A 13,769-nucleotide genomic window follows, 5' to 3' on the forward strand; every position below is an offset into this window, starting at 1 on the left:
GACAACTTAAACTGTCACATCTGATTTCTAGTACAGGCAGAATATGCACTAGTAACCTTCTGGATGCTTCAGAGAAACACATGCGACTCCAGAATCATGACTGTTGCTATTGGTCTTAAAGAGCTCTCAGGAAAAGAAACAGAGTGCTCAAAAACCCCGTTTCTGAGCTGTAGCACAAGGAAGTTTTGTGCACTGCAGGAGTATTTGTGCAGTTCTGATGCGTACAGAATTGTCAGGCTTCCTGATAATCAGGACCACTGCTCCTAGAACAGGTACAGCTGGTAAAAGGTGTCAAATAACTTTGGAAATCCTTGGGAAATCCATGAAACTTCACCTCAGGCATTTCAGGAATCAGGCTGCAATGGCCACTTCTGGATAGTCAGCTTCTCCCTTCTCCTACATGTTGATGTTTGCAAACTTAAAATCCTAACAACTATCACTAGAGACTACAACGGGGCTACAAGGATGCTGCAGAGGGACTCTTCATCAGGGACTGGAGCGACAGGACAAGGGGTGATGGGTTCAAACTGAACCAGGGGAAGTTCAGGCTAGAGCTAAGGCAGAAGCTCTTCCCTGGGAGGGTGTTGGAGGACACTGGCACAGGGTGCCCAGAGAAGCTGTGGCTGCCCCATCCCTGGCAGTGTTCAAGGCCAGGTTGGACACAGGGGCTTGGAGCAACCTGCTCTAGTGTGAGGTGTCCCTGCCCATGGCAGGGGGTTGGAACTGGATGTTCTTAAGGTCCTTTCCAACCCCAACCATCCCATGATTCCACAATTCTATAAAGGGATGACATACCTGTATGTGGGGCCATGAGGCTTCAAGAGTTGGTTCGTCTTCTTCTGGATCAAAATCTGGATTATCACTAGGTGGAAGTGTTCTGAAAATATTAGAACTAATCTGCAAGAGAAGAGAATTTAATTGTATCACTCTGTGCTTCCACAGGTCACACTCACCAAGGTACTGCCGTTGTCCTCACACTACATGAAACAAAACCATATTTAAAAACCCCAATATAATAGATCAATATTTTAATGTCTTTTTTTTTAAATCTCCTTTCCCCCCTCCCCTCAAACCTGCTAAATCCAAACAGCCAAAAGTCTGAAACAGGCCAATGAAAATAATAAGAAAGTAACATTTGTCTTTCAACTGGGTTACAAGTTTGGAGCTGGACATGATCATGTTTAAGACTTTTCTCTGAAACCAAGAAAGTTAAAAGAAAGTTGTAGTTTCCCCTTACAAAGAGCAATTGTCAACTCTGTGTCACCAAGAGCTGGTTTTATTGGCGCTGGCACAGGGTGCCCAGAGAAGCTGTGGCTGCCCCATCCCTGGCAGTGTTCAAGGCCAGGTTGGACACAGGGGCTTAGAGCAACCTGCTCTAATGGAAGTCGTCCCTGCCCATGGCAGGGTGCTGGAAGTGGATGATCTTAAGGTCCCTTCCAACCCAAACTATTCCATGATTCTATCTAAGACAACAAATACAGCATGACTAGCCACTGTTCATGGGCTCTCCACATCTAAGGCAGACAACCCCCAAAACATCTCTCATTTTAGAGTTCTTCACTTAATTTCAAGCTATTTCTCACTTTAAAGTAAGAACTGAAGTACTGTTACAATTTTTCACCTTTCATAACTTCAAGATGTTTCACAGTTTTGGGCACTCAGAACCATATTAACAATTGTAAATGACTTAACATACAGTAACTTTGGGAAAAAACCTAAGAAAAACAGTAAGTACAAATTGTCAAATGCAATTCAAAAGGGCAAGTTTAAAAAAGTTTCTTCAGGGATTTTTGAAGTATACATTAGTCTGGAGAGAAGACCAATCTTTCAGATGCCAAAAGAAAAAGAAATGGCTTCTCTTCTGCCAGCTGTAACATACTGGATTTTAAGCCTCTTTAACATGAACAGCAGAGAACAGAAAGTTCGTTTTGTTTCTGCATTTTCTACTGGTCTTTCAGGAACATGTATAGCCCAACTTTTCCAGTCATCTTTCAAACCCCTTATTCTTTTTGACCAAATCTGTTTCAAATAGCTGCTAACCACCCGAGCCTACTGAAGACCATCGAAAATGTTGGTTTGCAGCAAATGCTGCTGCACAGCTCCCAGGGAGTCTCCAAGGTGTCTGAAGGATTTTGCAGAAGGACTTGAAAAGATCCTGAAGTCACCCAGCTGGGTCAGCTCTGAAGAATCACTTGCCTCATTAAACAAGATACAAAGCTATTGCATAAACTGACTTTTCAACAAAAACATGCAACATGCAGGACAGCCCCTTACACAGGTTTCCCCACCTCTGCTTACACGTCTTCTGGTAACATCTCTTGAAAATGCATCTTTTTATATCTAGATGCATCTTGCTGAAATGACTCAGTCAGCCCTTTAGCACAGAACCTCCCAAGGCTAAACTGAAGGTACTACCTACTGAAGATACTTCTGCAGTGGAAACAGAGAGCAAACCTCTTGGCCAGATCTTTAGAAAACTAGTGCTATGATTTTCAGAGTATTCAGTGCTTCTACTAGTATTATCAGCCTCCTGAGAACTAAGAAACTTAGAATAAACTGGATACAATTCTTACATACTAGCCTGTCTCCCTAAAACCACAGTTCATTTGCTTCATTAGGTTTTGAATACTTTTGCTTCCTGTCTTCTTTGCTTTTTTCTAATGTCTTCCTAATAGTATTGATCCAAAAAGTGGTTTGGGTTAAAAGGCTTGGGTTACAAGGATGCTGCAGAGGGACTCTTCATCAGGGACTGGAGCGACAGGACAAGGGGTGATGGGTTCAAACTGAACCAGGGGAAGTTCAGGTTAGAGCTAAGGCAGAAGCTCTTCCCTGGGAGGGTGCTGAGGCGCTGGCACAGGGTGCCCAGAGAAGCTGTGGCTGCCCCATCCCTGGCAGTGTTCAAGGCCAGGTTGGACACAGGGGCTTGGAGCAACCTGCTCTAGTGGGAGGTGTCCCTGCCTGTGGCAGGGGTTGGAGCTGGATGAGCGTTAAGGTCCCTTCCAGCCCAAACTGTTCTATGATTTTATGATTACCTGTGCACTTCCCAAGGAGCTAAGCTTTTGGAGAGACAGCAGATTCAATTCCAGCTTCTGAGTGTGCAGATAGGGATAACTGATGAAATGCTGAATTCCCAGCTCGTGCAAGCTGCTAGGACACTCTCATTGAATTTCTGGAGTCTGTACATCCTTTACTACCAGTCAGATAACAGCTGGGTTTCATTATGGCTGATTTCTACTTTTTTACCCCAAAATCCACTATCCTTCAGGCTCTGCAAAGAACCTCAAATCTTTTTCTTTTACTATAGTAACACTGTCAAAAATTTACATAATTAAAAATATAAATCAGATAATTAAAAAAAATTAAAAAAAATATCTGTAGTAAAACTTCACTGAGATTTAAAAAAGAAAGGCCTCAAGCCTGACACACGTGTTGTTTGGACAGAGAGTCTCATCCAGAGCTCCTTCTGGAAGCTGGTACTTGGGCCTGATTCACAGCAAAGACCTTTGCTGCTGCCAGTTGCCTGGGAGACTAGAAATACTATTCAGGCTTGGAGGGATCTTTTGTCTCAAGCTCTGAAAAAGCTCTCCCTGAGCATTTAAGGCCTTCTTCATTTTCGGTCATTTCTGGGGACAAAAGGAGGTGGAAATTTGTTATGGAAGGAAAAACAAGCATCCAGAGAGCCCAATCATTTGCACAACAACAATAACCTCAAAAGAACAGCTCAACATCCCCTTATCTCCAAGAAAAGAAAACAACTCCAGTGTAAAAGAAAACCTCCCTTCAACAAGTATGATAAGCTAGTTAGTATACTCTTTCTTCTAAGAAAAGGCTATAGAGGGCACACAGAGTAAGAAAATACTGCAAGGGTTCAGGCTTGCTGCCACCAGCAGCAATATAAAGCCAGAGAAGAGGTGGATGTGCTCTGTCCTTCTGTCCTTGATTTTCTTGTGTAAAACACATTGAGGACAGAAACAGAGGTCCTTTAAAAAAGCAAAACTATACAACCCCCTCCCCCCCCGGCGCCCTAGATCTTTTGTAAAACTTACCAAGCATCTGGTGAAACAGCCAAAATGATTAACAGGGTTTCAATAATTCCAGCCCTTCAGTACAATGGCACATTTTTACGCTTATTTCTGTTGAAGATCTGCTATCAGCTGCTCACAGCAAAAAAACAAAACCAAAAGCCACCAAACAAAACCCAGTGAAAACCCTTAAGGGAAAAACCAGCTTGCACTGTATAGAAAACCACAAAAGACATAAGCCATATGTTTGAGCTGGTCTGCTTACGTTCCTGACAGCTACTTTTGAAGTCAGTGTTGCATATCTGTAAACTTAACTGAAGTTTGGAGAACCATGAGCCTGAATGCACAGGCACTAAACAACATTCTTTCTACACTGAACATTTCTAGAAGAGAGAGTTTTCAAGTACTCCAGATGATGATCAAACGTCCTTCAGCTGAGCTCCCTGTACATGGAGTATAGGCACAGCTGAAACATCACTTAAGTAGCACATGAAAGTGAACGTAACACACCTGGGAAAGTCAGCAGATAGCAACCACAAATATTTTGTTGCTTATTCAACAAGTCATTGGTAGAAACTGCATGGGATAAATCATCCCATGGTTTACAACACAAGTGAACCACTTAGACTACTCTAGCACAGCTCTCCAAGGCCAAAACAGTAACAGCCAGGCACAGAAAGTATTTACAAAGTAGAGCTGCTTCCCTACAGACACTAGTACCCACAAGAATCTTCACTAGAAAACTTTAGCCTTCACTCCACTGCCGTTCTTAAACAGACAGGCAGCACGGAAATACTGCCTTTTTCTGAATGAGAACAACTTCAAAGCTCACCCAGACTGCAAGCATCTGCAATATACCTACTCTTTCATTTTCATTAACCTGCATGCATCACATTTCAGCTAATATTAAAACTCAGCTAATTCAATTTAATTTCGGCTAATTAAAACTCAAGTTGTTTTTACAAGCCTTTCTAAGCAATCTTGTAGACCAAGTTATCATTCATGAATTATACTATATTGCATAAGCAGAATAACCAACAGCAAGCCTGAGTTACATGCCAGCAGAGTCATAAACTGATTAAGATATCTTACTAACATTGAAAATATAATGAGCATTCTACATACCATTTTCACTATGTCAGCATAAGCTGATTCAACAATCACTCCACGATTCGTTGAAACATATTCAACCAGTTCATTCAGTGTTGCTCTCTTTATTTCTTTGCTTTTCAGGTCTGAAACAGAGTCCATGAAGTCAAAGAGGACACAACACTGTTGCAACTTCTGACAAAAAAGATCTTGCTGTTCATTGAAGGTGGCATCTATAAAAGAAAAACCAAAAACCAACAATTAAGCCCAGAGAAACAAACTCTGATTTGCTAAATCTATTTTGTTGGCTAACATCTGCATAGCCACTGGTTTTTCACTATGGGGAATAGTATGTTCTATATACACAGCAAATGAATAAACAATATTGTCAAAACTGAAAATATCTGTTTAAGTATATTAGAGAATGACTCACTATTCTCAACCTGTGTTTCATGCAAGAAATAATGAATAAACATATGGCAATAAATGTATTTATGGAAAATGAGCTCCTGAATTAACTTTCTTTGAAATATAGACATGAATAAGTACCAAGTCACTCTCATCAGAAGTCATATACAGCAGCAGTGCATAATTCTAACCTCCCATTCATCCGATTTGGCTCATTCTGTTCCCTAATCCTTTATTATGTAACCTGGCTTAAAAACTGCAAAAGCTGCTTTAAAGGAACCTTGTCTTTTTACCCCAATACAAAATACTTCACATACTTTAGACATCATGTGATAAATGTTTCCCTTAAGAATCAACTCCAATAATTCAAATGGATTAACCCTGAATTTCCATGCTTTGGTCTAACTAATTTATTACAATCTTAAGTCACATCAGGCTTTCCAGCTTTTTTGGCCTATTAAGACAACGTGTTTGGCCATGACTTGGCATTTTCATTTGAGAGTGCAGTTTCTCTCTAAGCTGATATGCAAAATTCCTCCATTAGTATTTCACATTAGCTCTGAAAAAGATGGATTAAGTGCAGTACACTTCAAATATTGTAACTGTTCAAAAGTTGCACGATCACAACAAAAGCAGCCACGGTTTTAATGGAGAAGCTGGTTTGGTTTAATGCCTCTTTTGTTCTTGTTTTTAATTGCTGGGGTTCTACGCCACTCCAGCAACATCACATCAACTCATTTATCAGTCAGTTGGGATTCCACTTGTTCTGGTGAAAGATTATTTCCAATTTCATCTGCAAGAAAGGAATGTTCTCCCTCTGAAGCGTTTTCAAGACCCATCTACCACCAGACAACTAATCCCTTAGCTTCATGCATTCACTGTCATACTTATATTAGCACTGCTGGTCATCCTAAGGAAATTATCAAGACAAGAAAAAGGCAACTGCCTTGTAACACTGACTGTGCAAACATCTGAAGTCTCACTTCAAAATTTAAACAAACCACAAAAAGACCTCATGCTTCTCCTGATTGTTTTAGGATTATTCTTATTAAAGCAACTTCAGTTTAAGTTTTAAATTTAATAACTCACTCTGATAATGCCAGTTCCTCAAGTCTCTTACCAAAACACCTTCCATTTAGCAGCTGGAACAACAACAGTCAACGGTGGTTTTAATATTCTGTCATTATCTGAAAGACTTTTTGTTTCCATAAGCAAAAAGTAATTGCTAAAATGGACTGAAACCCCTCTGCTGTAATCCCAACTGCTCACTCTGCCCTGAGTTCAAACACCACAATACTGTATTGTGTTCCCTTTCTATGATCCTATGAACTGAGCAGAACAAATTCAGTGAGCTTTTGGGAAAAAGCTACTAATTGCTATTCCCTTGCAAAGAACAATTCCTATTTTGGAATAGTTAATTCTGCCATTTCACCATTTCTCTTTTGAATAAGTATCTTGCAAGCTGCTTACTTAGAGAACAACAAAGGTGCAAAATCACGAACATCAGCTGTGAAAACAGTTGTAAGTTACACAACATGTCAGCTCAGATCTTCTAATACTCTACAGCGGATGGCACCAGTAAGTATTGTATCACAGCAACAAAGCAGAAACAGTAACATGCCGAGGATCAAATCCAAAATGCCTGATTTAAGGAAGCGACGCAGGGAGGACAGCTATCTTTGACACTAGCTCCAGTGACAGCCAGGCTCAAACAGAAATCAAACCTACTCTTCTTTTTCTTCCCTACAAAAACTTAACTCTACTCCAAGGTGCAAAAACCCAGCAGTGAGCTGGGTGTATTTAGCTGGTGTTCAATAAGATGAAGTGTCATTAATCAGTTTCCCAGCAGACAGCACCCGAGTGCTTCTAGCAGGGGTTAAACCAGACTAAAGATCTAGGGTTAAAAGCAAGTAACAGGAATTCAGACAAAATAATCTAATCACTTATTCCCTTCCCCAGAATATCAAAGAAACCCCTGCATTAGCCCCTTTCAGTCAGATAGGAGTAACAGATCCTATCTCTCCTGCCATGCATCTCCAGTCCATTTCATTAGCAATCTGATCTATCTCAACAGGACATGTTTTCTCAAATGAAAAAGTGCCCATTAATCTGCTTTGTTACTCTTATCTAAAGCAAAACCAAAGCAAATCTTCTTCTACACATACATCCATTTGCCGTACTTACAAGGGGGATCATAAAGATGAAAACTATGCACACCCATGGTAATAAATCGGGTAATAAGAAAGCCAGCTCTGTTGTACCAGCACTACCCATCTTCATGTGCTTGATCCCTGCTTGACACATCACACATTTGTCCCAGGAATGTTATCAGAGATACCATGGGGACTACCAAGTGATTTGGGAGAATTTGTTTCTTGGATAGTGCTCTGAACTTTTACAGCCTTGTATTTAACCATCTCACCATCCCAGCCCAACAGAAGCTACACAAGCCTACACCATGGTAAAATCATATAGCAATGGTTTATCCCAGTTCTATGAATAAAATGAGCTGTGGCACCATAGCTGCATCACACCAGAGCTTTTAGCTTTAGTAGTTTAACAACCTGTGGCATGACTTTAAAACCAGTTTCAATTTTATACCTATCAAGACTTACACCATACATCTGAACTTCAAGATAACTGCTTCTCTTCAAATACCCTAAATATCCAAAGGACCACAGAGGATCATCTAGGCTCAAAAGGAGGAAAGGGGAAAATAAACAAACCCATAAGGAAGCCTGAAGCAGAAAAAAAAAGGAACAAAAGCATTTTAGCATATCTAGAAGAGCATCATATGCTAAAGCACAACCCAAAAAATAGTCCACATTCCATGTGATGCAGGTGATAGAAATGCAATTGCCTCAACTTTGTTTTCTAGATGCTGCTCAACAGAAGTGTGATTTAGGAGATTCTTTAAATCCACTGTTCCATTCCTTGAGAAGTTGGTTGTCAGTTGATCTGAAGCCCTTGGGAAGGCAATGATGAGATTTTTAGGCAGGCAGAGAAAGCTGATTCTTAATCATGTGGTAGGAAATCCTAAAGACATCGATTTCCATCTGACACCAAAGGAGTTGCTGTAAATTATGACCCACTTTAACCATGCCTCTTTCTAAGGATGTTCATTGCCTCTGGGCATTTCCACCAGAGATGGTAAAAAGTTTGTCACAGATGAAAACACAGATGAAAACAGAAAACAGTTCATCTCATCATTGTCCTTCATAATACTGGAATTCTCAACAGACTGTTTCTACTATTTACAAAAACCTGACAATAGCCACAATATCAAAGGATAAAAAGTGACAAACGAGTTGACTCAAAGTTCCTCCTGAGCAGAGGTTACGAAACATTAGAACTGTCTGATTGCACAGATTTGTCTGTAAATTGAATGCTTTCAGATTTCTAAGGTCATCAATCCAAGTCTAAGCATCCGATGTTGAGTTAAAAGATGAATTTCTTTCAGGGAGGGCCCAAACAAAACACAGATTGGAACAGAGTTCACAATCACAGAGCTACCTCCCTAGCATGTAACTGGAGAGACAAACACCACCATATCACCGGCCAGGGGACTACAATGACGTCTTTCCCACTATATTTATCTCTAATGTTTACAGGCCCTTCTCCTGGAAGGAAAAGACAGATTCTTCTCCTTTCTCAACAGAATTGTTTTCCCAAGCTCTTCTGTACAAAGCCAGAGAACCTACTGTAATCCTGGCTTCAGCAGCAGGAGCCAGATGCTGAATCCACAAAAATCCCCTCTCTCAGCTACACAAATTGGAAGTCCAAATACCATACTTCCCTGCCAACGGAAAATAAACCCTCTCAAACATTTGCAAGAAGTTCCCAGTATTTTTTTTTTTTTATATCTCTAATTCAGTGTTTCTACTTTTCCCTGAAAAAGCTGCCGCAGGAAGATGCAGAAGCCACAGAAACCACCATGAATGTTTTCTCTTAAAGCAGTTCACACACAGCCCTTGCCAACACTTAGAGGACAGTGCTCTCATGGAATGAAGTACTGCATCTCTCCTTACAGTAACCTGGGTAAGGAGAGATGGCAATCCTACACTTCTACATAATTCCCTGACAAACTGAAACACAGTCAAGGTCTGATACGTGACAAGGGTCACACCACAGTTATGTTACATATTCCACAATGTAAAGTTCAACATTTAGTCTTTGCTGTCTGGTTCCATTTACTGTACCATATGCAGCTGTACTCAACAGTGGAGGGACGTGCTAGAGCAGAAGGAAAGCATAACACTGACATGGAGACAGAACATTACTATGAGACATCAAGTGTTTGGGTTTGTTTGCTTGTTTTATTTATTTCCTCATGTCACTGGATTATCAGCACTTGTACAACCTGCTCTTTCCAGAGATACCATTAGTCTGGAAGGGGTTAGTCTGGTAAACTCTGCCCCAGCCTACACAAATCAAGTGTAGGGAGTCCTGTTTAACCTAAATTTAAGATTTATTTTTGTCCTGGGAAGTTCTTGTGTGTATTATTGTTGTGAACTCTCACAGCATCTGGGCATCAGTGGTTACGTTATAGGCATGGTAAACCATTAAGAAATGGAGTTTCGATGCAACTGGTGCTACAACTGATGTTACAACAGGGGACAGACAAGAGTGTGTTCCCAAGTTCTCAGAAGTCTACATCTACAGCTTGACAGGCAGCAGAATAGTTGGCTGACAATGAAAAGGAAAGAAGTTTCTCTCCGCTACCCCTTCGCCATTCATTCCTCTCTGTCCCTCCTCTGCTCCGAGTCACATCCATCCCTCAACAGTGGCTCTGGAACTTGTCAGGCTCCTCTGTGAGCTGCTTTAACTCAATAACATGGCTGTATCAGTGAGGTTAAATGGCTTCTGGAGGGGCCTGATGTGCCCTGCCACAAGATTAGTGATGGGAGCAAAAACTCCTTTCAGCTGCAGTGAGCTGTTCCTTAGTTCACTGTGTCCTCTGTAACCATATCAGCCACCTCTAGAGGTATGAGAACTGAAAAATCCTACCCACACATTAAGTCAGCCACTTTTCTGAATAACAAATTTTGGGTTATATGGGGTTTTTTAAATTATTTGCTTTGATTTTAAGTTGCTTTTTAAAGGAAAATGTAGCCCCTGTATAAAGATCTCACAATATACTTGGCTATACTGGCAGTCTATAACATTACCCAGTAAAACCAGGCACCCATAACAGAAGCTTTTGGTAGCTCAGCAGCCCAACTGAAACTGGTGGGGCTACTCAGATGAGTACTCGTGCAGCACCTTAGGTATCCAAGGACTCTTGTCACCAGTATTTTCAGGTCTTCCACGCAGAAAAACTTGGGCACCCTAAGGAATAAGTACCATTTCTTAATAGACATGGCTTGTAGGTTTTCTCCTCTCCCCTCAGAGTTTAACAGCATGTATTTTCACATTACCTGTTACCCCAAAGTCTACAGCTGAACTCTGCAAAGGGCTGAGTAAGTTCCTCTGTGTGTTTTCAGTCAAGAGGGCTCTGATATTCCAGGTCAGTTAGAACAACATTATGCACCTTAAAAGTTATCCAACTCTGTACACAGTAGTATGTTTGTTCACGAGAGGAGTTTGGTAGACAACAAAGTAGAATAGTAATCTCAAACACTAGGCTACAAGGAAATTCATACTACATATAGGAGATAACCAAACCAAAACTTGGCACAGAATTAAAGGTTCAGAAGGCATGTTGGTCAATCCTCTCCAGGACTTGTGTGCTCATACTAACCACCTCTTCATTTCAGAAATCTAAAGGACTGCAAAGGAACAATCCAAGACAAGGAGCAGAGCTGAGCTGCTTCATCAGGAATTGTAGTGACAGGACAAGAGGTAATGGGTTCAAACAACTGAAGCAGGGGAAGTTCAGGTTATATATAAGGAACAGGTTGCCCAAAGAAGTGGTAAATGCTCCATCCCTGTCAGTGTTCAAGGCCAGGTTGGACAGAGCCTTGGGCCACATGGTCTCATGTGAGGCATCCCTGCCCATGGCACTAGATGACCTTAAAGTCCTTTCCAACCCAAACTATTCTATGATTCCACTTACAGACAAACTATTCTGCAGATGGTGGTAAGGCAGGGCTTGCACTAAGAGATCCACATGAACAGTGCTTTAAACATACACAGTGACATCCTACTTGCTCAACTGCCCCTGTAACACATGGTTTATCCAAGTTAATATACACCTTTCTCCAACCAGCTGTAAAAAGTCGAATTAAAACTGCCCAAACCAACCAACCTGGTAAAAATCATCCAAGTAAATCTCCATTTTTCTTTTGAAATTGGCAAGAAATCAGAACATCTTTTCATTAGAATATTCTGGATTTAAGATTAATTCTGTGATACATGCCAAGGGAAAAGGGGGAAAAAGAAGAAAAAGGGAAAAAAAAAGAAGAAGGGGGGGGGGAATGAAGAAAAGAAAAAGAATGTTTATGAAGTTACAAAGAAGAGTCTATAGATAATTTGAAGTTATTTATCAAAAACACTCCTGGAAAGCTCTCTTCCATCCAGTAACAGAAACTGTTTGTTCGGACACTCTCACATCTGCCACTCCACGTGGCCAGCAGTTGACCTTAACAAATCAGTCCTGAATTTGAAAAGCCTATGCTGATCTAACAACATCTGTCACAAATGCTGGGCCATGACTCCTTGCAGTCATGAGAAACTGCAAGTGTCTTATCTGGATTGTTTCTACCACCTTCCAAGCTTTCTGATAATCTCATAGCTTTAAGAATTTCCAGCTACCACCACATTAAATCCCTGATTTTAGTGAAGATTTGAGTCAACTAAGACACTTTATACAGTAAGAAAGTACCCTGCTGAAGTGCTTTCGTATCAATACCTTATTTCTTACTCTCCAATTACAGAAAACAACATGCAGTCAGATGCAAGAAGTAACAGAAATTATTCTCTTGGTCCTCAAAAAGATAGTAAGCCTCTAGTAACCAGGTCTGCCACAATTAACCTCATTTCTACCATGCTTTCTCAAAAAGGAGAATTAAAGCACCACTGATTCCTTAAACAACCAAAAAGCTCAAGCATACCAATGACTGGAACCAGAACGCAAAATAGCCCAAAGTCATCCTTAACAAAGTATGGAAGTCCAACAGCACAAAGTTTTCCTCAAGAGCAACCACCAGTTCAGAATCTAACTGAAATTCAGCTGCATGCAAGAACAAGAACAGTAGAAAGTAGGAATATTGTTCAATGACCTGACACAGCTGAATCAGTGCTGCCTGTGAAAGCACTAAGGAGTTGAGCAATTTGTGTTGTTCACAGTGATACTATATTTATCACAAAAGGCAAAGAAATTTCACTTCTTACACAGCCAAAGTGTGTGTTTTCAAAACCCATTATGCTACTCCTCTTGTATTTGAAAGCAGCTTTCTTCCACAGTAAGGCAACTGTTATGTTCCCCAGTGCATTCATTCCTTGTTTTGGCAAACAGTGCTACTCTATTTGCTGTCTTAATTTCAAAACCATCAAATAGTTTTAATGCCAGGATGGGCCTATCTTGAATATAACCAGAGACTCTGAGAGCTTAGTGATCCTGCCCCTCTGCTCTGTTGAGACCCACCTTGCAGCACTGTGTGCAGGGCTGGTGTCCTCAGCATAAGAAGGACATGGAGCTGTTGGAGCAAGGCCAGAGGAGGCCACGAGGATGAGCAGGGGCTGCAGCACCTCCCGTATGGAGACAGGCTGAGAACACTGGGGCTGTTCAGCCTGGAGAAGAGAAGCTGCGTGGAGACCTCAGAGCAGCTCCCAGTGCGTGAAGGGGGCTACAAGGATGCTGCAGAGGGACTCTGCATCAGGGACTGGAGTGACAGGACAAGGGGTGATGGGTTCAAACTGAACCAGGGGAAGTTCAGGTTAGATCTAAGGCAGAAGCTCTTCCCTGGGAGGGTGCTGAGGTGCTGGCACAGGGTGCCCAAAGAAGCTGTGGCTCCCCCATCCCTGGCAGTGTTCAAGGCCAGGTTGGACAGAGCCTTGCGTGACATGGGCTAGTGTGAGGAGTCCCTGCTGACAGCAGGGGAGTTGGAACTGGGTGATCTTACAGTCCTTTCCAACCTAAACCATTCTATGATTCTCTCCTGCATGCAAGACATTAGCCCAAACAGTGGTTACACTGGCTTGACAGAGGTGTAACAGTGATCTTAGAAATAGGAACCCTGCCTCTTTAAGGAAACAGTGATAAATCCTATCACAGAATTAACATGCACAGCCAGGTCATTAAACAGGGAA

General features: G+C 41.4%; 1 protein-coding gene across 1 annotated transcript in view; it reads right to left on the bottom strand.

Annotated features, from left to right (window-relative positions):
* Positions 1-13,769, bottom strand: part of PPP2R5A (protein phosphatase 2, regulatory subunit B', alpha) — a 42,719-nt gene that overhangs the window by 18,807 nt on the left and 10,143 nt on the right. Inside the window, exons 2-3 of the mRNA XM_010009477.1 lie at positions 5,148-5,344; positions 796-897 (exon numbers count right to left, since the gene is read on the bottom strand). Coding sequence (XP_010007779.1) covers positions 796-897; positions 5,148-5,344 — 299 coding nt within the window. The remainder of the gene's footprint in view (positions 1-795; positions 898-5,147; positions 5,345-13,769) is intronic.

The sequence above is a fragment of the Nestor notabilis genome, unplaced genomic scaffold, assembly GCF_000696875.1.
Source record: "Nestor notabilis isolate BGI_N333 unplaced genomic scaffold, ASM69687v1 scaffold8922, whole genome shotgun sequence".
In the NCBI taxonomy this organism is placed as follows: Eukaryota; Metazoa; Chordata; class Aves; order Psittaciformes; family Psittacidae; genus Nestor; species Nestor notabilis.